The sequence below is a fragment of the Typha latifolia genome, chromosome 1 (assembly GCF_019914945.1).
Source record: "Typha latifolia isolate L0001 chromosome 1, TyphaL0001v2, whole genome shotgun sequence".
Lineage (NCBI taxonomy): Eukaryota > Viridiplantae > Streptophyta > Magnoliopsida > Poales > Typhaceae > Typha > Typha latifolia.
In genome coordinates, this window is record NC_133086.1 from 5813587 (window position 1) to 5832979 (window position 19393).

The following is a 19393-nucleotide window of genomic DNA, read 5'->3' on the forward strand; positions in this document are numbered from 1 at the left end:
TTTTGAGATTATTAATTTTTAAATATACTTTTTGCGTAGTCTAGTTTTACGATACAGTGGTCTTTTTATTTTTCATACTTTCGTATAGTTAAAAGGGTAAAGGAGATTCAAAAATACAATTCCAAAACTAAAGAGTCCAAAACAAAACTGTGTCCCACCCCTCCACCATACTACAATTGGTGTATTTATTTTAGAGAAGTGGGGGTGTTTTTTATTTATTTATTTATTTATTTCAGAGAAGTGGGTCTAAAACTTTGAACCCGGATAGGCGGATACTTAGCTAAATTTTATGTGATTATTTACCTCCTATATATAGGAGACGAGACGAGTACTTGCGTTCTATAAGTCAAAATCATAGAATTTGTAGTATGATGCATGAATAAATTGAGATTTAAATTACAAAGATCTGGGTACCGTAAACTGCGAATGGATTGCTTGCTCTATTTTATTATAGTCTATAGCAGAGTGCAAAATGAGAATTTCCTAATAAGATACTAGATGAACCACAAAGTTGCAAAGAAAGTAAAGAAGAGGTTTGGAGGAAATGGGAAAGGCTTTGCCCTGATAAAAGTTCAATTACCTTCGACCAATTTTCAAGCATCTAAAATCTTTAATAAATTCCTTCTTCACTTCTTTACATTATTCCTCAATATAATTGGGCAATGCCCTTTTCACTAAAAATAAAAATAAGAACTGAAAAACAACAGAGTTATAATTCAGTTTCTATACATATACTGCCAAAAGTGCAGCCATACAGTTTCAACTATTACATCACAAAAAATGATCATTAGTTAGGCAAAAGTCTGGATCTGGTTATCCAGTACATAAAACATTTTAAACAATAATTGAAGAACCTTAGCAACCCATATCTGGTATTGATGCTTTCTGAAAAAAAGGAAAATACAGCTTAGTGCACATTGTTCAAATTTCAAAGCCATGGGCCTCATTCTCTCAACAAATGTCTATGACTGAATAATGGAGCTATACAGGTTCATACTACCATGAACAAAGCACCTTGGTATTTATCAAGGTCAGTACTGCTTTTAAAGCACTTCCAATCTCCTGATATGTCAGTCAATATCCAAGCTGGAATAAGGTTCATGCCCAACCTGGCAGCCAGTAAAAGAATGCAACAGGGCATTGCTCTCAGTAAGTCCCATCTTAGAGATGTACTAAATTTCAAGCAATCTCAACACAAAGAATGCAGAAAATATCACTGATGGTTAACAGAAAAAAAATTGGAACAAGAAAGACAGAAGGTAGAAAATGTGAAGTTAATGCTATTAAATCAGCAAAGAGTAACCACTTAAAGGACAGAAATAGAACAAACAGAAGAAGTGAAGGAGATGAGGAGAACATTCTGATGGTAAACTTTTAGCCGATTTAAATAAACCTTAGAAATAGAAATAAAAGAGTTATCCTTCATTGGAAGATGCTACTCACTGAACAATCATCGTAAACACGCCAAATGGTCTCGCCTAAAAGGTTTGCCACAGATAAAACCGTCAATTGAGGGAAACTCTTCTGTTCCAGCACAGGGATAGTGTTTGTAATAATAACTTCTTGAAATAGTCCGCTTGACAACCTCTCTATTGCAGGAGGGCTAGCAAAAGTATTAAGAGATCAATCAATTACTATATTTCAATAGCAACAAATGTGAGCAATTTACAACATAAAGGTGCATCAACAAGTATGAGATAGAAAGAGAATTAATAAGACATATGTATAATAAACATAAGAGGTTGACTCAGGATAAGCTTGACAAAGAAAAGGCAGCTTTAGGGAAGAAAATAGAAAAGGTATAAAGCACATGCAAAAATATGTAAATTACTTCAGACGAGCTAACTAATACAAAAATAATTATATGCGATTGACTATATATATATATATATATATATATAGAGAGAGAGAGAGAGAGAGAGAGAGAGAGAGACTCTGTGCATCAAACGCAGAAAAGGAAGCTACAGGTATACCTAAAAACAGCATGTGTACTGCAAGCATAGACTTCTCTAGCTCCTTCATGATGCAATAATTCTGCTCCTTTTGCAATAGTTCCTAATATGTGAAAGCAACAAAATTAAATCCATTTACTAATAAAATTAACGCCAGAAAAGAAAGTCTACCCTTCACAATCTAAAATGGAAACATGCTGTATGAGAATTTTCAATATTATTGGCAGTTAGTTACAAATAACTTACCAGCAGTGTCTATCATATCATCCACCATTACAGCCACTTTTCCTCTGACATCACCAATGAGATTCATTACCTACAAAAACAAATTTTCAAGAACTAACTTAACTAATAAACATCGATCAGAATTTAAAGGAAGAAGAAACTAAGTCAAAGCAACAATTTTAGAATACAAAAATAGGAGGAAAAAATATATAAACACATGAGACACTTTCTTTATATAAAAATCTGTATGCTTGTATAAAAAACGTAGGCCCTGTCAAAACCTAGCATCATAGATCAACTCAAAGAACCTACAAGACTTTGAAAGAGTTTAAACAAGATAGATAAACCAATTTCTGATAAGGAACAGTATAATATGCATGTATTTAAGGATCAACGTACATGAAGAGGTGAAGCGGTTAAGGGAACTTTGTAACTCCAATAACATATAATAATGAAAAGAACTGATTGGCAAATGAAGCTAAAGTATAATAGCCCAAAGGTAGCATGAAATACAGACACCAAACTAACAACAGAGCTTGCATTCCAATGTCATACAAGACAGGCATGGATAAGTGTAACTTCAACTGCTAAGAAAGTTAAAACAAATGAAAGTATTGAAACATATGAAGTAAAGCTTGCAAAGTGAAAATAACATGCTCGTATACCACAATTGACAATCAAAGAGGGTTGTCCATTTTAACTGAAGGTTCAACAGAAAAAGTACTACATATCTCAGACGCATCAGACAAGGCATTTAGATGTCATAAGATAGATATAGACAAGTGCAATTCTAAACTATATGCCAAAAAATCTTAATTACCTCTGCAACATTGTGTCCATGACGCCTTTTATCTACGATAGCTAGAGGTGCATCTGATAACTTTTTAGCAAAAGCACGTGCTCTCGCAACACCGCCAACGTCCGGGGAGACCACTACCAAGTCATTTGAACATATGGTCTTGCTAGCAAGGTAATCAAGGATCACGGGCTTGACACAAACAAACGAAAACATTGTATTAACCAGGAAGAAGTACAAAAAATCCTAAGAATTTTCACTTAGTACAGAAGACATGGCATACCTGGCCATAAACATGATCTACTGGAATGTCGAAATATCCCATGGACTGTCCAGAGTGAAGATCACACGCGAGAACACGATTTGCACCAGCTTCCGTAATCATATTAGCCACAAGTTTGGCTGCAATAGATTCACGCCCTTGTGTCTGAAAAGGCACATAAAATTTAACCCAGTAAATTTAACAAGGCATTAATTGACAGTAACCAACAAATAAAGAAAAATTCTGTGGGAACAAGTTTTATAATGTTACGAAGTAGAATCAAACAACAATTCAAAAGTCAGACCTACAAGTTGCAAGATTCTTTAACATGTAGAGTTACCACAGGAAGGAGAAAGCATTTTAACCAGAAATTGACAGAACTCATCAAATAAAGTAGGCATTACCTTCCTGTCAGCTCTAGCATAACCAAAATAAGGTATTACAGCAGTAATATTCTTAGCAGATGCTCTGCGGCATGCATCAATCATGATCAAAAGCTCCATAAGATTCTCATTTGCTGGTGGGCATGTTGGTTGCACTAGAAATACATCACATCCTCTGACACTCTCTTGCAATTGAACATATATTTCACCATCAGCAAACCTTTTTATCTTAATCTTCCCAAGTTCTAGGCCCAAATAGCTTGCAATTTCCTACAGTAAAATAGAAAAATTAAAGGGGAATTCCAGCAACAGCCATTTGAAAGAATCCCAGCATATAAATGTGTCTATTGTGAAAGTGCAGATTATGTTGCATAAAAAAAAATTGCTCCATAGATCGACTTAATCAAAACAATCATAATAAATTAATAGCTATCACCCATTTGGAATCAAATGATATAATAATCATTTCTATATATTAATCAATGCATCTTCCTTCTCATGATATGGCATTATGAGAATCATTAAACAAAAATTAATCTACCTGAGCAAGTGCAGGATTGGCAGTGCCAGAAAAGATACGCAGCCTTGTGTCATGCTGATTTCTCGTCTCTTGAAGGTGCGGCGTTGTCAAGAAACTAGGAAACATCTGGTCATTAAGGACCGAAACACATGGCGGAGACCCATTTTCAGACTTTAACGGCTCAACTAACCTGCAGCTCTGCATGTTTACAGCCGCCAACTACTAAATCAAACTTGTGCATAATTAAATTATTGCACCCATATAAGGATAACAAAATTGCAACTGACATTAAAAAAATATAATCAAAGAAGTAAAGCTAATAACAATTCTAAGTATGACTAAACCGTGTAACAGGTCAAATTCTCATTCAAAAAAGAATCTTGCTGCAATCAACTTATTTTAATATAAAGAAAAAAATTGTCACTAAAGTTATTACATGTGTTCGTGACAAGTGGTCAAGATATAATGCACTAACATAAAAGACTAATCTATAGCAGAATAAGCAGTATTAAGGTTCAGAAATCACCACAAATCAAAACAAAGACACAAGATCACTAATTTTAAAAACGTCTTGCAAAAGAGCGAATTTGATGCTAACCACATCCATCCGAGCGGCGGAGAAAGGGCGGCGAGGAGAGATCTCATAGCTAAGCCGGTGGCGGGAGGCGAGGTATGAGGAGGCGGAGGAGGAGAGCGCCATGGAAGCCATTGCCTTTGCTCTCCAAGGGATCGAGGGCTATGCCTTGTAGTGGAGAAGTAGGGTTTTTACAACTAGTGCGAGAAGAAGGGGACTCTGTTCGGACTCTGCGAATAATTTGCGAACGGACTAACACGAGATATTTCTGTGTTTAGGTTTGGGTTCGGTTTCGGGTTCAAATATTAACAGGATCTCTACCCGACCCACACCACAGAGAGCATAGCATAATATGGTTAGAATTTGGAACTTTGGGTTATTGGTTCGATAAATAATTTTGTCGTCTAATTAGACCGCTGGTTTATTTAATAATATTTTAAATATTTAGATTTGACTAGAAGAAAAAAAAATCTATAAAAGCAATATAAATATATTTCTTCTAATATTTAGCTATATTTTCAGCTAATCTTTCCATTTATACATCAAATCATATAACGTATAGAAAACCACATCATAATTACACTGTAACTTTTTTATAAATATATATACTTTTACCTTTTTAAGACTAAATTACTCTTAGGAATAATCGAACTGTTAGGTCAATGCTTTTTGCGATTCTATAACCAAACTAAACTAATGGAATGAGCTACTCTGCGCAAAGGTTGATTTATTTTTATTTATTTTTTGAAAAAAAAAGAAAGAAAAGAAAAAGGGTTGTTCTCAGTCAACGACATAGTCCAGCACTTCAATACGAAGGAGAAATTATGCTTTTTTTTTTCTTTTTTTTTAGGGTTAAAAGAACCAATATTTTCATTGCAAGAGTTGCATTTTATTTCCCATACAAGAAACAAAGTCAACCAGAAAGGAAAGGAGTGGTAGTAGCTTTCAAAGCATCCAACTTCTCAATCTTAAACACAATTCCACGTATGTATACTGCTGACATACAGGAAGGTGCAGCTCTTGACTAAATAACACATGAGCAGCAAGTAGAATACTGGTGGATGCGCTACGTTGACGATGGCGCAGCCGCCGCGAAACTGCAGAATGCTTTGAGGAGAGGTGGGAAGGATGGATTGAAAGGGATATTGGAGAAGATGTCATGAAAGCACTTGTCCTCGATCTCCTGGATCGCTCTGCAACACTTGTCGCTGAGATGGATGCGGAATGTGACCAAGGAAGCGAGGAGGTCAGCGGCGCAGCCTTCCACCTTGATGATAGACTTCCAACAATATTCATTCATATTGGGGACGAAGGGAATGTAAAACTTATCGTCACCTCCTCCTCCTAATTGTTGCGACGACGAGAGACCGACGGCCGCGACGACGACGACGAGGAAGAGGAGGAGGGTAGTCTGCACTGACTTAGCCATGCTGGTTGATTTGTAGACCTACGTGAATTATATGTGTATAATGGAGAGGAAGAATGGGGTTCCTTGCATTTTATAGGAAGAAGGATTGGGGAGTTATAGAAAAATTAATAGTTGATGTTACTAATATAGCATAATTAACAATCACTGCTAGTAACTTCTTCTTTTTTAATATGAAAGGGAGGTAACCCATAACCCCCAGTACTGCTCACCTTCAGTTAAAAGTACAGATTATACTTTAAATGATCATTCTCTGTGATTCTCATAAAAACTTTTAACTTTGATTAATTCTTGACATTCCATGTACAATTCCTAAAGACTCTTTATCAATCAACATATATCTATATATATATATATTCATGGCAAGGGTTGCTCCCTTCCTCTCTCTCTCTCTCACACACACACACTTATCTCTCGAGTTAATTATATTATTTGTGTTCTCCCTCTTCACATGGATATCACCACCTTCTTCATCTCTACCCTCAAAGTCCGTTTTCTTTTCAACTCCACTCCAGTTTCTTTATTGCTTGCTTTTATATCAGACACCAAACAATACTCCCAAGATATATCATAAATGCTTCTTGTAGGGAAGGAAGCAACTTAATGAGAAGCTTACATATATGGACCTCAGAGAAAATATATGTTAAGAGAATCGTCCATTAAGTATAATTACTGTCTATTGACATCTAGGATTAAACTTCATGCGCTTACTAGTTCTTAAAAGGGGAGGTCATGAAAGAAGAATATTCATTTATTTCACATGCAAATAGGCCCCGGAGCTAACGAAGTCAAGCGTGCGGATCACGGTAAGCCTCAACCTCTTTAAAATTCAGTAGCTAGTTTCCCTCCCTCTTGCCATCATCCTCGGCGGCCGACGACCCCGCATCCGGCCGTCGGTCCGAGAGCTCCGGAGAAGGGGCTCTCTGGACGGGCTTCGGGCCTTTGTGTCGGGAGGAGGGACCTCCATGGCCCCGGCCATGGAGCTCGCCTTGCTCTCTCTCCTTATTTTATTCATGGCAAGGGTTGCTCCCTTCCTCTCTCTCTCTCTCTCTCACACACACACACACTTATCTCTCGAGTTAATTATATTATTTGTGTTCTCCCTCTTCACATGGATATCACCATCTTCTTGATCTCGATCTCTACTGTCAAAGTCAATTTTCTTTTCAACTCCACCGCACTGTCTTTATTGCTTGCTTTTATATCAGACACCAAACAATACTCTCAAGATCATAAATGCTTCTTGTAGGGAAGGAAGGAAGTAAATGAGAAGCTTACATGGACCTGAAAGAATATATATATATATATATATATATATAGAGAGAGAGAGAGAGAGAGAGAGAGAGAGAGAGAGAGAGAGAGAATCATCCATCCATTTAGTATGACTACTGTCTGCTAACATCTAGGATTAAACTTCATGCGCTTATTAGATCTTAAAAAGAGAGGTGACAAAAGAAGAATATTCACTTATTTCACATGTAAATATTTGTACTGCACAATTTTTTATGTTTTCCTCTTATTGGGGATGTGTCTCCGAGTATATGACAAATTCTAAAATTGAAAAATACTAATATTTTTAATTAAGGGTATAAACGAGTCGACCTAAGTGAGTATATTTTTGCTCATGATTGGTTCAAAATAAATCTCGAGCCAAAATATGATTTACGGTTCGCTTATCTACATTCGAGTCGAGTCTATTTTAAGTTCGAACTGAGTTTGAGTCGTAAATAAGCCTATTTAAAACTTAAACAAGACAAGCTCAATTTGAGCCTTAAACGAGTCAGGCTTAATTCAAACCGAGTTCAATTCGTGTCTTAAAGAAGCAAACTCTATTACTAGATACATGAGCCATTGAATCAAAAATCTAATATTTATAAATTATATATAATATTAAATTATTTGGCTTAAACTGAGCTCGAGCCAACACTTAATTGCTCTTAAAATATATGAGCCGCAAATGAATCATGATAAATCTGAGAAGCCCTTTTCCACACAAAAAGAAAAAGGAAAAAAAAATGATGCATTTTTTTGGGTCAATGATGCTATCGGAGCTTTTTCTTTCTTTTTTTTTTTATAAAATGTAGTAGGTGCAAAATGATTTTTTTTGCAAAGAGACAAAGTGAAGAATACATTTTAGAAGTTATAGATAAGATAAGGTTCGCTTCACAAAAATATCCCAAAAGTAGTGGCAAGTGACGTTACGTGGTGTTACGTAGTTTTTGACCAAACTATCCCTCTTTTCAAATTTATTAATCCAAAGACATGGCTCCTCAAACTATAGTCCTAAATAAAATACTGATGAATTTATTATTATACTTTTAAATAAAAATGCTAAAAAATTTGTTTCTTAAAACATCGAACTATTGAAGCGCCTTATTAGACAAAACTAAATAATATTTATAATTTAATGTGGAGGAGGTATAATCTTTCATGTATTTTTGCAACTAATTGTTCAATCTCGATGTGCACATTGTTAAAAATTAGAGATTACTTTTTGTATAAGTGATGTGTATAAATTATATAGGTGATGCGTGAAGTTTTTTTTAAAATCTCGATGTGCATATCGTCAAAATTCGTAGTGTACATTTTGCATAGACGATACATATATATTATATAAATGATACATTACTTTTAAAAAAAAAATTCTTAATGCGTATATTTAAAAAAATTAAAGCGTACATTTTATATAGGCGATGCATATAAATTACATAAGTGATGCCTGATTTATCTATTTTGAAATCTCGATACACATGTTGTTGAAAATTAAAGCATATATTTTGCATAGGCAATATGTATAAATTACACGAGTCTGATATTTTTTTTAGGATATGATAGTCACTAAGGTTAAACCAGTAAAAAAAACTTTGAAATTATATTTTTACAATGGGGTCTATTTCTTCTGATTAAGAAACTGAATGGCGATCGCATGAACAAATTAGAAAGAGGGTTAATTTGGTCAAAAACTCGTATTATATATATATATATGCGAATATCCCATCACAAATCAGTGGGCTCCCGTTGCAAGTGGGCGGGTTCTCTGAACCGTCTACTTTAAATCCGACGGCTGCGTGCTTAATATTAGAAAAAAAGAAAAAGAAAATCTCGTCCATTATTTTATGAGATAGTACTAGTAGTAACAGCCTATAAATAAACTCCATTTAGAGTTCCCATCAGCCATTTCGATCGATCTGAGCAAGAAGAGAAAAATCCCGAGAGGAGGTAAGAATTTGGAGTCCTCCTCCTCGATTTATTGGAGCGATTAATCTGATTTAATTGTTATCGAGAGCTCGATCGATCCTTAAGTTGGTTTGCTTGCTTTCGCATATTTTTTTTTGGAAGTAGATGGTTGAGTTCGTAGGCAAGTATGATTTTTGTGGAGAAAAACATCAAGCTCTCGATTCCGTTTTAGTTTTGAGCTCTGATTGATATGGAAGATTTATTTTGTGCGAAGATTAAGCAGTGTTACCTACGAATCTGAAATGTGGGATAGAAATGAGTTCTTTCATTTGCATGCCTTTGATTTTAATTTGGGGGAGATGTTAAAATCGATAAAGGAATGAAGGTCAAGCACTAAGTACTGACATGGTTTAAGGAAACAAGATGCACAATGCTAACAAATTTCTTTCTGAATTTGATTATCTAAGTAAAAATAAAGTTGAAGTTTTGGAATCAGGAGATTTTGTTACGAAAAAAATTGATTTCCTTGTGAGTTGCGATGCAGCATAAGTAAATTAAAAACTAGATGTTTTTGGTAAACTAACTTCTACTTGTTTCTGTGAACTGTTAATTATGGCATCATGAATATCAAATATTCATCCTGTCTCATTTTACCGTTCTTCATTCTTCAAATTGAATTAATTCTTCTAATTGTCCATGGTGAAACTTTTATGAGAAAAGACGAGTTCTTTGGTATTGGAATGAGGATTTGAGGTAGTAGTTGTTGCTGCTGTGAAATTGTGGAACACGAGGTCATTATTACCAAATGCTTATTTTTCCCTCTTGTTCAATCTTTTATGTGTTTTCTCGTTGTCTTAAGACCAAACTATTGTGTTACCAAGGCTTAATACAGGACAAGGTAGATCTGATGTTCTCCCTGTATAGGCATCTGCTGGAGAAAAGCTGATTCTGAGCTAAATTTGTCATATTTAAAGAATATATACAGAATCTTGGCCTGCACTGATATCAAAGGCCAACACTGGAGATTCTTTTGTCAGTTGTTGCGTGTTTCCTCTGAATTTCATTATTATAACCTTACACATGCTCATTTATAATTCTCAACTTTACTTTTCACCAAGTTTTTAGTGCACCTTTTCTTTGCAGGGTGCTTTTTGAGTTTTGAGTACTTCTTATATTCTCTGTTGTGTTGCTCTGGTCAACTCCTTAAGGCCATATATCTCTCCCCATGCAGTGTTCTGCGGACCCTTTTGTGCATAAGTTTCTTGCAGAGGAAAGAATTCGCAATATGAATGATAATTGTACAGCTCCATGTCAGAACAGACAAGTTTATGCTGCTGAAGATCATCCTATGACTGTGTATATATGGGACATGGATGAGACACTTATTTTGTTGAAATCTTTACTGGATGGGACTTATGCTGGAGTTTTTCATGGCTTGAAGGACTTCAAAACGGGTCTTGAAATTGGAAAGCGTTGGGAGAATCTTATTCTTCAAGTATGTGATGATCACTTTTTTTATGAAGAGGTTAGTGTATTATTCATGATGTCCTGAAAAATTTTCTTTGTTCTTTGCCTTCTCATTTTACTTCCTGTAAACATGAGTCATTGTTTGCTGGGCCAGTCTATTTTACCAGACATGAATGTTGCTGAGCATCATATCCAAATATGTAGCAAGCTGACAAGGTTGATAAGAAAGGTCTATGTTAGGATTATTTAGCTGGCTTTAAATATGTCCCAGCGGTAATTTGTCATTTTGTGGAACCCATTATATTGTCTGCAAGGAAGGCATTCTTGGCATTCTTTCTATCAGGAGTTTGGTTCGGCAAAGGATTTGGTTAACAGATGGCAGGGCTAACATCAGGCAAATTTCCATCTACGATGTGTTATGCTTTGAGCTTCATCATTTGTTTTTCTATCTTAACTCTTAAGTTGATATATAACATGTGATTCTCTGATATTCTTCTGGTAAGTGGTAACTGAAATTTAAATTTCTTCTAATGGGCATTATATACAGATTGAGAACTACAATGAGCCTTTTCTTAGTTCTTTGAGTGAGTATGATGATGGACGAGATTTGTCAGATTATGATTTCAAAAATGATGTCTTTAGTTCTCCTTATGATGATCCCAACAAAAGGAAACTCGCTTACCGGCACCGTTCCATTGCTGAGAAGTATGCACAGGTGTTCTACTGTTGTCAGAAAGTATTCCTTTTCATACATGGTTTTAATTTTATGACTTGTACTTCTTTATTTTGTGGAATGATCTAAAAATTGCTTGCTCTGAAGCTTTTCATATGATTTATTATTATTGTGACAGTCTGATGTGTGTGTTGATCGATGATCTTTATTTATTGCAATGTCCAAACTAACAAACTCTGTATTTTCTCAATTTATACTTCTATACCCAAACATTAGTTCAGGTTTTAGCATATTGCTGCATTCCTTTGTATTTTGTGTCCAAAGATTGTTAGATAGGTATACAATCATACTGTGCTGAAATTCTGAATGTGTATGCCCAGTATACTACATAGTTCCCAGGCACGGGCAGCAGGGGCAAACATTGGCATGTAGCTTTTTCTCTGTCTGTCCTGAATTATCACCTTCACATAGTTAGATGCCTATCCTGCTCTCTAAAACATTGCATGGTGGCAGTCTCTTTGTGCATTCATTTGTCTTAAAACCTCTCTCTGGCCCTGACACTGATTCTTGAAGTTGGCAAACATCTTCTAGTGGCATTGGCCAGTTTCACCTGATGCTTATGATATTGTTAAGATCTTGACATGTGGCTTACATCTGAGATCCTTTATTATGTGAATCCAAAATTTGGTCTAGTTTGATACTTTCTGTGACTTATTTAATGCGTTAATTAAGTCAAATATGGAGTCTTTTGTTTCAATAGGTTAGACTGATTTTCTGAATGGTTAATTCAACTTTACTGGTATTGCGGTTTTCAAAAGTTTCTATCCACAAAAGCATATGACATGTGGAGTAAAGACTATTAAGAGTCCAAATTCTTTTTTCATTATTGTCTTTTTTATCATATCTGAGAATATATTTCTCTTTGATCTATTTTGAAATTGCATTCCCCCAATTGGAACCTGGAAGGGCCCATCTTTTGACTTATTTTAGTAATAGAAAGTTAGAAACATCTGTGAGAAAGCAAAACTTATGGATTGCTGTCTGTTGATATGAATATGTTAATATATGTTATCTTTGCCATTTTTATTCCCAGATGTGATTATGACCTGGGGTCAATGGGTGATGCAGGGTTTGCATAATATACTGGACGAGAAAATGATTAAAATCTGGGACGACTTATATAATTTGACAGATAGTTATACTGACAGATGGCTTTCCTCAGGTATGCTGTTTTACATAAACTTCTTATATATCATTTGCACAGATTTGGCTGTCAATTTTGGTTTCTCCATCTTGTTTTATAATTTGTTTATCATTGAACTTTTGATATTCTTCACACTTACAGAGTCCACTGACATCAATTGTTGATTTTGAAAGGAAACAAATGTACCCTTCTAGCAAATTACAGAACACCATAGCAATTGTTAGTGATATTGGCAGTTTGGCGCAACTTGCAATAGCTAAACAAATTAATAAAGATTGAACTATCTTTTAAGATGGGATCTTATATCTATCTTAATATGGTAGCATGGAAAGTGATCTTAAACCATGGTCAAGGATGTTGAAGTGATGATTATTTATGCAAGGAATGATTTCATTTTTACCTTTTGAACTATCTCCATTTTTCACAGTGCTCTCGTGAACTTTTTTTTGGGTACATACTAATCCTCTAAACTATTAAAAATACTTTACTCTCTTGATGTAGTAGATGGAATCAAGAAAATAACTAAATTACCCCTCAATTTATAATGACGGGATAATTAAGTGGCTTAGATAATATAATGCATTTTAATTTTTTTTCAAGTTATTTCATTGCCCTCGTGCCCAAATTGCCTCTTCCTCTCTTCTTTCTGTCCCGAGCACCTCATGCACTACTGCCTGCCGTTGGTGACCATTGCCCCAAGTCTTGGTCCAAGGTGAACAAAGCCCTCCAAGGTTGTCGTCGAGATCTATTGGAGGCTAGTTGAGATTCGTTGTCGATGGCGAGCGGTAACGGATTTGGTCGTTGCTCGGAAAGCGTAATTACCCTTCAAAGCCCACAACCCCTTCTTCACATACTGATCCGTCGATGAGACGCGCCACAAAACGTCGGTCGCCATCATCTCACATCTGACATCACTCAAGTTTGAATCCTCTTCCCGTTCTCATGCGCTGCTACATTTCAGTATATTATCACCTTTTATAATATTCTTTCTCTGAGCAAATAAAGAAGAAATTAATTAAGCTAGTAGCCATGGTAGCCAGCACTACTAGAAAGAAGAGGAAGAAGGCCACCTTCTCAAAGAAGAGCGCTACCAACTGCTACTGGTGCTTCTTTTGCTCAACAAAGGAACCAAACACCCACCTCCGTCGGGCTGCTCGCAGCCTTATTCCACGACATGCCATACCACGACGATGACGAGTCTGACGTCCTCGTTCTGAGCTCCATTTGGCATGCTGCCATGACCGAGCCAGATGATCTTGAGCTGCCGTCCCTCGGCGTCCTCCGTTGTATGTCCCTCCTATCCTAAGTCCCTCGCTGACCCGCCTTCCTTCGTCATCGACAGAATGCCTACATTTCTTACTACACCGCCCACATCCTCGGTTCCTACACCATCTGCACCACTCCCTCACAGTTGAGTCTAGTGTAGGGTAACATGGACGCCCTGGCAGCGGTAGGCATTGAGGTCGATGTCGATGCTGGTGGTGACGACGAGTCGGAGCTCGGGGAGGAAGGAGATGATGTTGTTGCTGACGGCAGATAAGTTGGGACCGGAGGAGAGGATGAGACGGCAATGGGTGGCATGGAAGACAGGAAAGAGGAGGCGTAGGAGGAGAATTTTGTGTTTGACAAGCTAAGGGTATTTTCGTCATCGTAAAAATCTCTCTTTGTTACCCATCACTTGCACGTGCTTATAAGTGGTATTTTCGTCATATTGTTGTCACGTGACTATCACATGACAATTTATGAACGTAAATAGGTAACAGAATCATAATGAAAGGGGTCAAGTGAGGTATTTTTGATGGTTCAAAGAGTTAGTATAGAAAATGGTAATAGTTAATTGGTAAAAATGAAATTATCTCTTTATGCAATAATGTGTTACTTCAGAAACCAATACAGAGTGCAATATGGTGGCAAAAGTTTCCAGAAGATGAAATAGCTTGATTCCTCCTTCTAGACAATTGCACCTAGTTAATTGACTTCCATGAGAAAAGAAAAAGAATTTTTTTCTACTAAGATTTATGTACCTTTAATTTCTTGCAGAAGGTGGTTTGCAACTTCTGCTTATTCTAGGCTTCCTAAGCTCTCTCTGAAACTAAATAATTCAAATTAGAATTTTATCAATATCATAATAACTCTTAAATATTGGTCTATTATAACATATTTCACCTTTTGCACTGTATGTTAAATTTCTCCTATTCTTGAGTGTTTCTTCTTAGTGAATTGACAATATTCATGCATGTGACGATAATCCACTCTTTGTGTCTTTCAAATGCATAAATTTTACTTTAATCTGCTTCTATGTTGGTTTACAAGACTGACATGCTGTATGCATTATTCATTTTGTCACTTTTGCATTCTTGTTTAAATTCATGTCCTTGGTTTTGCAGGGCATGCTTTACTGGAGAAAGCCTTGGGCAGAAATATGGTCTCAAATCCTGATGTTGTTTCATCTGAATTGGCTCCTGTTTCTATCAAAACAGAACGTCAAAGTATCAATGTGTTAGTTACTTCTGGATCATTAATTCCCAGTCTTGTCAAGTGTTTGCTGTATCGTTTGGATGATGTGATTTCGCATGATAATGGTAAATTCTTTCCTTTCTAACATTCTTCAATTTCTCCATTCCTGCATCACTGGTTTGTGAGTAAAGACTAGCTAAATGCCTAAATCATAATAAGAATAATAATCTACTGGTCTTTTTGAGTTACAATGCAACTTTAGAAGGAACCATCTTAATGAATGTTCTTATCTCATATGTTGAATAAAGAAAGAGATAAGACTTGAAACAGCAACTGGCAGAAGCTAAACCATTAACTTATCTTTCCCTGATGCTTTTCATGAGTAGAGAGACCTAATTGAAAGATTAAGAAAGGTAGTTAAAAATGATTGCATCTTGAGGAGAAACAAAATGCTCCATGACATCATTTCGATGGTGTAATATGTGCATGACCTAGAAGACGAGACATTATTTCCTGCAGAAGATCAGTTGTAATTTGCAGTACAAATGATGATGATTTATTGTGAATCTACTAGCTAAAGTTATTTGCATTCGTTATTCCAGTTTACAGCTCATGGGAAGTGGGGAAACTCCAATGCTTCAATTGGATTAAGAAGCGTTTCACTGGTCCAAATGTCCAGTTCTGTGTGATTGGCGATGGATTAGAAGAATGTGCTGCTGCAGAAGCAATGAGATGGCCATTCGTCAAAATAGATATGCGACCCAATGGTCCTCATAGATTTCCAGGTCTAACTTTGGGGACAATTCAGAGCTACATCGACGTAATATATGGACCACCAGATGCTGATGCTAAAAGCAGCTGCGGTGTCAATTGAACTTGCTTTGATTAGCAATCTGTACAGAAACTCATCTGATATTCCTTATATTCTCTCTGAAGGGAATTGTAGTTTCAAAATCTCTCTACCGGGGAAATAGCAGTCAGGCTAGAACCTCTCTGTAAATGTTCTAAGGTTTCGGAGCAAGCGCCTGTCTTGCGTTACAATTTGCTTCTTGATAAACCTTCTCCTGGAAGCAACTGCCATCTGAATGATGCATTATAATGCCTTGTGGACACCGCCAGTATATCATTGTCTAATATATATATATATATATAGTTTTGCTTCTAGATGGACAGCTCTTGTACAAAAGGATAAAATTGTGTGTGAATAGAACATGCTTTGGACATCTCACTTTTTTCTGGGATGGCAAGCTTGTAGGAGGTTGGGCACCAGATTGTATTTATCTTTTAGTATCAAGTAGCAGCAACTCTGGCATTGGTGTTTTGCATCAGTTTATTATCTTTGCTTCCAGTTGCATGCTTTTTATTACATGATGCATCCATGTCATGGATTCTATAATCCCGTATCATAGTCCCCATCTGCACTTACCTTTTTTTCTTCCTTTCTTTCAGCTTGAGAAGAAAAACCAGCTTATCAGTGATGATTTGGATATCTTTCTTTCTCCTTTATTAGGGAATATATTCTGAAATCACTTCTCCAAAATTAAGATTTTGCAGTGTGGGAACTTGGTTCTTATGCAAAAGAAAGAAGGAAAAATAGAAAATGAACCGAAGGCAAAAGATCTACAAGGTAGTTGTGACAGGCACCTGAGTCCTCTTTCCTGATGTAGATTATCCTAGTTGCTTCCCTTTAATCGTCTTTCCAGCTATCTGGGAAAGCAATTTTCACAAATGTAGTAGTAGTGTACTAAGAGATATTACAAACTTTTTATATATTTGTGCATAACTGCTACAAGTTTCCTTCTGTCTGCTTTTGATCATGAACTAACACCATTACGACTACAAGGCAAATGAATAAGATTGACAATTCAAGTTAAAGAATAGATGACATTACAAACAGCCTGATATCAAGTTCAATGTCGGATTAGGTTCGCAGAGCAGTACCATCATTCCCATAGCACACCACTACACCAGCGACTGGATTCTGAACACAAGAAAAGACTGTATTCTGATGATCTTTTGGCCTAGAATCTTTCTTCCATAATCTGGAGACTCCAAGTGGTAGCTGATACTTGTGAGAATTCAGTCCCATTACACCCACCTTAGTTTCCCCCGGTACTCCAAGCTTTGGCGGATATTACCGTCAATGGCAACAGTCTGCTTTCTCATTGCTAAGGCAGTGGGTCTGGTGTTGTATTTCACCTGGAACTTGGGTACTGCTATCTGGTTATCTGTGCAGGACATCTCCGTTACAATCTCATCCAAGAACTCATCTGCTACATCCCCGTCCTCATCGATCCTTAGTCTTCTTGTATACCACCTGAATCCCTGATTTAAGAAAGTGACAGATATGAGTAACTGAACAAATCTAACTGAAAAAGTACAAGAGATCAAAGCAGCCTAGCAACGGAAGGCATCACAAAGATTTACTCCTGGGCCAAAAGGACTTCGTAAGTATCTCATTAAGGAGTAAAATGATGAAAGATTTTTAAGCAGTTCTAAAACCAGTAGAAGGGAATAAAGGAAGTTATAGGAGTCAAGCTACCTCTTATTCAGGAAATAAGGACATTGAGGTGAGTCAGAAAAAAATAAAAATATACTAAGGACTAATGTGGAGGAAGATACTGCAATTAATTGACAACGAGCAAATAAGAGGTACACCTTATGATATGAATGTATATAGGGTTCGAGCATCATAAGTGCTTCACTTCAATTTTTTTGCTTACAAATATAAAGCTGCTTGCAGGTTTCCAACATACAGGATCATGGGCTACTGACCAAGACTTTGTTGTTTGTCAGGTCAATAATAATATTTCCTATCAAACATTTCTCAATTGAATGCTGAATTTTGAGGAAACAAACACTATCAAATAACCAAACTCCATTAAGGCAGTGGATGTAAATTCCCTGCTTGAAACTTACTATGTTTATTTATCTTAAGTGACATAAAATCCATAAAATATCAAAATATTAGATAATAGAGTCAAAATAAATAGAGTTTCTAAAGATAGTCTCTGACAGATGTCAGACTAAGACTCATAAACCACTGTACTCTTCTTCTTGAGATTTCACCCAGTGATTAATGTCTAATAAATAATATCAACACAAACTAATACCATTGTATGCTTCCCTTGAGAGCTTCCACCCAGTTTTTGTCATCGGATAAATGGTGTCAAGTGCCAATGCAACAATCATCAGACCATTCGGAACATTAAGGGCCTTGTTGAAAAATAAGCATATCTCTAGTAACTTACAACTAAGATATTGCTCAATATTCAGTTTAGAACAAAGTCTCATATAGCAAAAAGGTTTCCCTATAAAGAAATTTTAGCTAACTGCCCACCTAAATTGTTGCTCCCTATGCATCATCTCTATCTACAAGATTTCATTTTTCACAGAACTTCCCAGTAATGTGCTCCCTTGCCTACTGAAGCGGCTTTCAACATCCTGGCTAACAAATAGCCTATAGATTTGCTACAATTTCTTCCCGATTGGAACCATGCTATGATCTACATCTCCTTGCACATGATAACATCCAACCTTTCCATTATAAATCTATATCAATACAATATTTTTTTCCTCTTGTAACAAATCGGGATGTTTGACTTTACAAATTTAATCTTTAGCCTATGTTCAACCTAAAAGGAAGCTCAAGAAACAGAAAAGGATTGATAAGTAACGTCCCGGAACAATTCAGATGTAGTTATCATTAAATTCTAGCAATCCAACATCAGTCATTCGGCCTCTTTCAACCAGTCATAATCCTCTTAATCAAGGATAAAATCAAGTACGACAACCACGATGACCCAATTCACGAAATCAGGATTTTTTAAGAAACTCATCCCACCATTTTTGATATAAGCAACAACCCACACAATAAAATCCCATCTTTTCATTGTCCCGGCGATGAGAGCTAGAAGTTAGTACCTGTACTCCACCCTCGCCAAGATCACAAGCAACAAGAACCGGACCGGCAACCGGCCTATCGACGGCAACGGGGATCTGCACCCCGAATCCTCTCGTGGTACTCGACGCCGCAGTGTTCGCCGTCCGATCGTCGCCGCCCTCGCCTCCGGCGCCGCCATCCGTTGCTTCGTGAGCCTCGTCCCTTCCAAGGCCAAAGAGCCCAGCTACTCTTCGAAGGAATCCCATTGGATCTGCTGATCCCCAAGAACGAATCCAAATGGAGAGGAGGATGTCAACAACTACAAAGAGAGAAAGAGAGGAGTTTTATTTTTCTATTCGACTCCTCTTTTACTGAGTTCGACAAAGGATGGAAG

At 36.6% G+C, this 19393-nt stretch overlaps 3 protein-coding genes across 7 annotated transcripts; 1 reads left to right on the forward strand and 2 right to left on the reverse strand.

Moving 5' to 3' along the window:
• Positions 1–694: 694 nt before the first annotated feature.
• LOC140802749 (ribose-phosphate pyrophosphokinase 1) lies at positions 695–4955 on the reverse strand. 3 transcript variants are annotated; one of them, XR_012111703.1, is made up of 10 exons: positions 4737–4955; positions 4160–4336; positions 3640–3888; positions 3257–3400; positions 2998–3165; positions 2199–2268; positions 1974–2055; positions 1444–1603; positions 1015–1109; positions 695–885 (listed from the first exon to the last, which is right to left on the reverse strand). XR_012111703.1 is itself a non-coding variant. In XM_073158342.1 (9 exons), exons 1-9 carry the CDS (start codon positions 4845–4847, stop codon positions 1071–1073), a joined length of 1200 nt encoding a protein of 399 aa, XP_073014443.1. In that variant the 5' UTR covers positions 4848–4955; the 3' UTR covers positions 695–1070. The 3 variants fall into 3 exon arrangements, 1 of the variants encoding a protein (XP_073014443.1); XR_012111702.1 differs by having other exon boundaries at positions 1001–1109; XM_073158342.1 differs by having other exon boundaries at positions 695–1109.
• Positions 4956–9241: 4286 nt separating this feature from the next.
• On the forward strand, positions 9242–16444 carry LOC140791401 (protein phosphatase EYA). 3 transcript variants are annotated; one of them, XM_073141960.1, is made up of 6 exons: positions 9242–9357; positions 10459–10840; positions 11330–11497; positions 12584–12677; positions 15047–15241; positions 15719–16444. In XM_073141960.1, the coding sequence occupies exons 2-6, from the start codon at positions 10541–10543 to the stop codon at positions 15988–15990; spliced, it is 1029 nt and encodes a 342-aa protein (XP_072998061.1). In that variant the 5' UTR covers positions 9242–9357; positions 10459–10540; the 3' UTR covers positions 15991–16444. The 3 variants fall into 3 exon arrangements, with proteins under 3 accessions (XP_072998061.1, XP_072998074.1, XP_072998067.1); XM_073141966.1 differs by having other exon boundaries at positions 9243–9357; positions 10547–10840; XM_073141973.1 differs by lacking the exon at positions 11330–11497.
• A 412-nt stretch (positions 16445–16856) lies between these two features.
• LOC140782596 (uncharacterized) lies at positions 16857–19372 on the reverse strand. Its single transcript, XM_073129256.1, has 2 exons — positions 19041–19372; positions 16857–17441 (listed from the first exon to the last, which is right to left on the reverse strand). The coding sequence occupies exons 1-2, from the start codon at positions 19263–19265 to the stop codon at positions 17205–17207; spliced, it is 462 nt and encodes a 153-aa protein (XP_072985357.1). The 5' UTR covers positions 19266–19372; the 3' UTR covers positions 16857–17204.
• Between the last annotated feature and the right edge of the window lie 21 nt (positions 19373–19393).

Coding starts and splice junctions, on each gene's coding strand:
- LOC140802749 (XM_073158342.1), bottom strand. CDS start 4,847: ATGGCTTCCATGGCGCTCTCCTCCTCCGCCTCCTCATACCTCGCCTCC. Junction 4,337..4,736: donor CCGCCGCTCGGATGGATGTG/GTTAGCATCAAA, acceptor GTAAACATGCAG/AGCTGCAGGTTAGTTGAGCC. Junction 2,056..2,198: donor TGATATGATAGACACTGCTG/GTAAGTTATTTG, acceptor TTCACATATTAG/GAACTATTGCAAAAGGAGCA.
- LOC140791401 (XM_073141960.1), top strand. CDS start 10,541: ATGCAGTGTTCTGCGGACCCTTTTGTGCATAAGTTTCTTGCAGAGGAA. Junction 10,841..11,329: donor ATCACTTTTTTTATGAAGAG/GTTAGTGTATTA, acceptor CATTATATACAG/ATTGAGAACTACAATGAGCC. Junction 11,498..12,583: donor TTGCTGAGAAGTATGCACAG/GTGTTCTACTGT, acceptor TGGGTGATGCAG/GGTTTGCATAATATACTGGA.
- LOC140782596 (XM_073129256.1), bottom strand. CDS start 19,265: ATGGGATTCCTTCGAAGAGTAGCTGGGCTCTTTGGCCTTGGAAGGGAC. Junction 17,442..19,040: donor TTGGCGAGGGTGGAGTACAG/GTACTAACTTCT, acceptor TTCTTAAATCAG/GGATTCAGGTGGTATACAAG.